At 40.2% G+C, this 3,738-nt stretch overlaps 1 protein-coding gene across 1 annotated transcript; it reads right to left on the bottom strand.

The window, feature by feature from the left end:
• Positions 1–1,916: 1,916 nt before the first annotated feature.
• Positions 1,917–2,750, bottom strand: LOC111889546 (uncharacterized). The gene has a single exon (XM_023885692.1). The coding sequence runs from the start codon at positions 2,748–2,750 to the stop codon at positions 1,917–1,919; it is 834 nt and encodes a 277-aa protein (XP_023741460.1).
• Positions 2,751–3,738: the final 988 nt, after the last annotated feature.

Raw genomic sequence — 3,738 nt, 5'->3', positions numbered from 1 at the left:
ATGACGAAGCTCGCCCCCAAGACAAAAAGTAACACTTCTGGGGTTATAATAATCATCCACACCCTGGAAGTGTATTGTGGAAAAGAACTCCAGACACAACACACGATAAATCGGCTCTTGAATACGGAAGACCCGACTCCATCCATCACATGTAATGGACACTCCATTGTGCACAAAGGTTTTGATGATATAAGGGGCCAAGTCTTCTTCATAACTGACTCTCCCCAACCATTCCCAATCAATTGTATTGGGAGCACATATCTCCTTTTTCTGGAGCTCCGCATGCTTCTTCTTCCACTTGGTTCTTGTTGAATTTGAATTGATTTGTGGAAAATCCAACCAAGGGAAATCTCCTTGACTTCCTCGAGAGCTTTGTCCTCTTGAAAACATGGTTCATGTAAAACAATTAACAAAACAATCCAAAAGACACAGAAACACATTAAAACAAAAAAATTTATGGGCTCTCGACTGGACTCATCGAGTCCATGAACGACTCGGCGAGTCTGATGAACTGCGCGAGTCAGTCGACGGGTCAGTTCCAATGCACCCATAAAAACTCAAAATTTTCCAAGGGTTTGTCTAGGGATGTACATAAGGTGTATTAGAGCAAGAATATCCATCCAAAACACCACGATTAATCCAAAATCAAAAACCCTAAAAATTCACTAAACTTCAAAAACGGGTGTTCTATAAAATTGATACTTTATAACGTCTTAAAATCATGACTTTAACAAAATTATTGAAGAAATTAAGTACTTTGGTTGATGGAATTCGAAAATTTTGAAGAAAAAGTGAAGGACATGATGAGTGCTTGAGAGAGAATACGAGTAGGCGCACGGCGAGTATGAATGGAATATGAGCACATTAGGGTAAAAACCCTAATTTTACCAGATGTAAAAATATAATTATTAATTTTTTTCTGTAAATAAAATCGACTCGTTGAGTCAGTGTCAGACTCGGCGAGTCTGGTCGCGAATTGAAACTCATCTGGAACCTGAATAGACTCGTCGAGTCAGGGTCAGACTCGGCGATTCACTTGCAAACAATTCAAAAATTGTATCATTTTGTCATTTATTCATAAAAAAATTCAATCCACCCCACACTGAGCCCATACGCATTCTCAAGCAGTCATGTTTAATGATTTAGAAGATGAAAATAGAAAAATAAAATCCTAAAAACGAAAATCAAACAAAAACTAAAACGAGAAAGATAAAAGAAAGCAAACTCTAATAACGGGTTGCCTCCCGCCAAGCGCTTCTTTTTAAGGAGTCGTTAGCTGGACTCCTTCCCATCTACGTGTCTTCATTTTCCTGCATCGGGAATGCACATCTAATCTTTTGCGGTTTATACTTCGTTTTATAGGCATGTATCTTCCTCTTGTAAGCCCGTCTCAATTCTTCTCTCTTTTTCCTTGTGGCATCTTCTTCAATTTCATGCATGTTCCTTTTCCCCACCTTCTTCTTCTTCACCCCCTTTTGTCCTTCTCCTTCTTTAAATTTCATTACTTCATAATTGGTCAAAACTCGGGCTCGAGGTTTGGTTATACGTGGCTCAATGAATGGTTTATCAATATCATCTTTCCTAACCGTTGCATTCTCCTCTTCCCCAAAACTTGCCTCCTTGTCGATTCGAATGTCTTCATCTTCTTGCATCATTGTATTGAGACAAGCTACCTGAACGTATTGGAAGTCACCATATGCTTTAACAATTCAGCCTTCTGCTGCTTGATCTTCTAAAGAATTAGGAAAAATATTCATGTCCAAATCAGGCAAGGGACTGGTAACAAGCAGATCAAGATAATCCAAGTTGCTGAGATTTTCGACTGGACTCGTCGAGTCCGTCGGCTTGACTCATCGAGTCGGTGCGAATTCCTCACAATCCACTGTGTTTTCTGAATCAGTTCCCTTCAGCATCTTCTATATCTCCTCTAAGTCTTTTTCAACATCATCATTTCCTCCAGAAGATAGTAGAAATTTACTTGGGTCTTCTTCTTGTAGGAGTGCAAGTTCTTTTTGGAGTATTTCATCATCCAAATCAATGGAGGAAACTTCTTCTTTTCTTGTTTCTTCTTGCTTAATCTCTGGTATAGCTTTGAACATAGCTGACTCATCTCCTACCCTCAATGTTAGTGTGGACTCGCATACATCTATCAATGTGCATGCGGTATTCAAAAATGGTCTCCCCAAAATAATTGGAATTTTGGGGTCTTCTTCCATGTCAAGCACTACAAAGTCCACGGGGAATACAAATTTGTCCACTTTTATGAGAAGATCTTCACAAACACCTCTTGGACGAATTATTGTCTTGTCCGCCAAATGGATCTTCATATTAATAAACCTCGGCTCCGGTAAATTCAGCTTCTTCAAGAAAGAAAAAGGCATTAAGTTAATACTTGCACCCGAATCGGTCAATGCTTGAGTAGCAAGTATATTCCCAAATTGGCAAGGAATCGAGATGCTTCCCGAATCGCCCTTCTTTTCTTGTAGTTCATTCAATACTAATTCCGCGACTTCTGCCATATCTTTTCTAGCAACAAAGAGACCCTTAAGCAAGTTTAAGTATTTGGGTGTTTGAAGCATCGTTTCCACAAATGGAATGTTGACTTGAAAGGCTTTAACATGTTCCATGAAAGCTCTGTACGCTATGACCTTTTCATCAGGTATGGATCGAGTTGGAAATGGCAAAGGAGGCCTGTAAGGCTTTAAGGAAACAGCAGATTTGTCATCAGGGCATGGACTCGTCAAGTCCATTAGAGGGACTCGGCGAGTCGGGTCGGGTTTAGCTGAACTTGACTCTTCTATCATTTCTGCTTGCACCTTAGTTGAGACCTTCTATGCAGGGGTCAGAGGAGTGAAAATTTCCCTATAACTAGATGTTATAGCATTCACATTCTCCATTCTCGGATTATTCTCGGTTTTACTTGGAAGTTCACCCGGTCTTCTCTCATTCACTTGATGTGCTAGTTGCCCGAGCTGTTTCTCAATGTTAAGTATAAATGCTTGTTGATTCCTAAGTATACTCCTGGTCTCTTGTATTGCAGCATCATGATCATTCTGCCTCTTCTCGAACGCAGGAATAAATCTTGTGAACATTTCTTCTAAATAGGCTCTTCTTTCCACAACCGGTTCTTCCTTTTGATAGAAACCTCTCTCTTTTTGCTTGTATTTCTCTTCCTTTGCCTTTTTGTATTCTTCATACGGGAGCCATTCCTTCTTCGGTTTCCACCAATTCTCATCGTATCTGTCGCCACTTGAATAGAAAACTTGCGCCTTTTTGTTTCCATTCTCATCCAAGTCACACTCTTTAGTTAAGTAAGGTCCCCTACAATTTTCACATCCCACTCGGATAGCATGGATTGTTTGATCCATCTTCGTCATTCTTCTATCTAAACTGTCTAGTTTAGACATCATCGCCGCCATGCCATCGTTGACCGTGTTCACTAACCCACTAGTTACTTCATTTCGTGGGTTATGGTATTCTCTAGAATACTTAGAGAACACTTCACTTAATTCTTTGATCACCGGGGGTGCCTTCTTTGTGAGCGGGCCTTGCGAGTCAAGTAACTGCCTTGTTGTAACATTGACTCCGTCATAGAAGATGGAGACTTCTTGTTGACTATTAAGGTCATGGTGTGGGAAATTCCTTAGCAGGCTCGTGTACCTCTCCCAAGCTTCATATAGTGACTCTCTAGCTTGTTGTTCAAAGTTGGCAATGGCCTTCTTCAATTTAGCTATTTTA

This window comes from Lactuca sativa, chromosome 3 (genome assembly GCF_002870075.4).
Source record: "Lactuca sativa cultivar Salinas chromosome 3, Lsat_Salinas_v11, whole genome shotgun sequence".
In the NCBI taxonomy this organism is placed as follows: Eukaryota; Viridiplantae; Streptophyta; class Magnoliopsida; order Asterales; family Asteraceae; genus Lactuca; species Lactuca sativa.
Note: the sequence above shows the minus strand (reverse complement) of the source record. Positions and strands in the feature narration are given on the sequence as shown.

Excerpts from the sequence above, each read along its gene's own strand:
- LOC111889546 (XM_023885692.1), bottom strand. The coding sequence starts at position 2,750 with ATGGACTTGACGAGTCCATGCCCTGATGACAAATCTGCTGTTTCCTTA.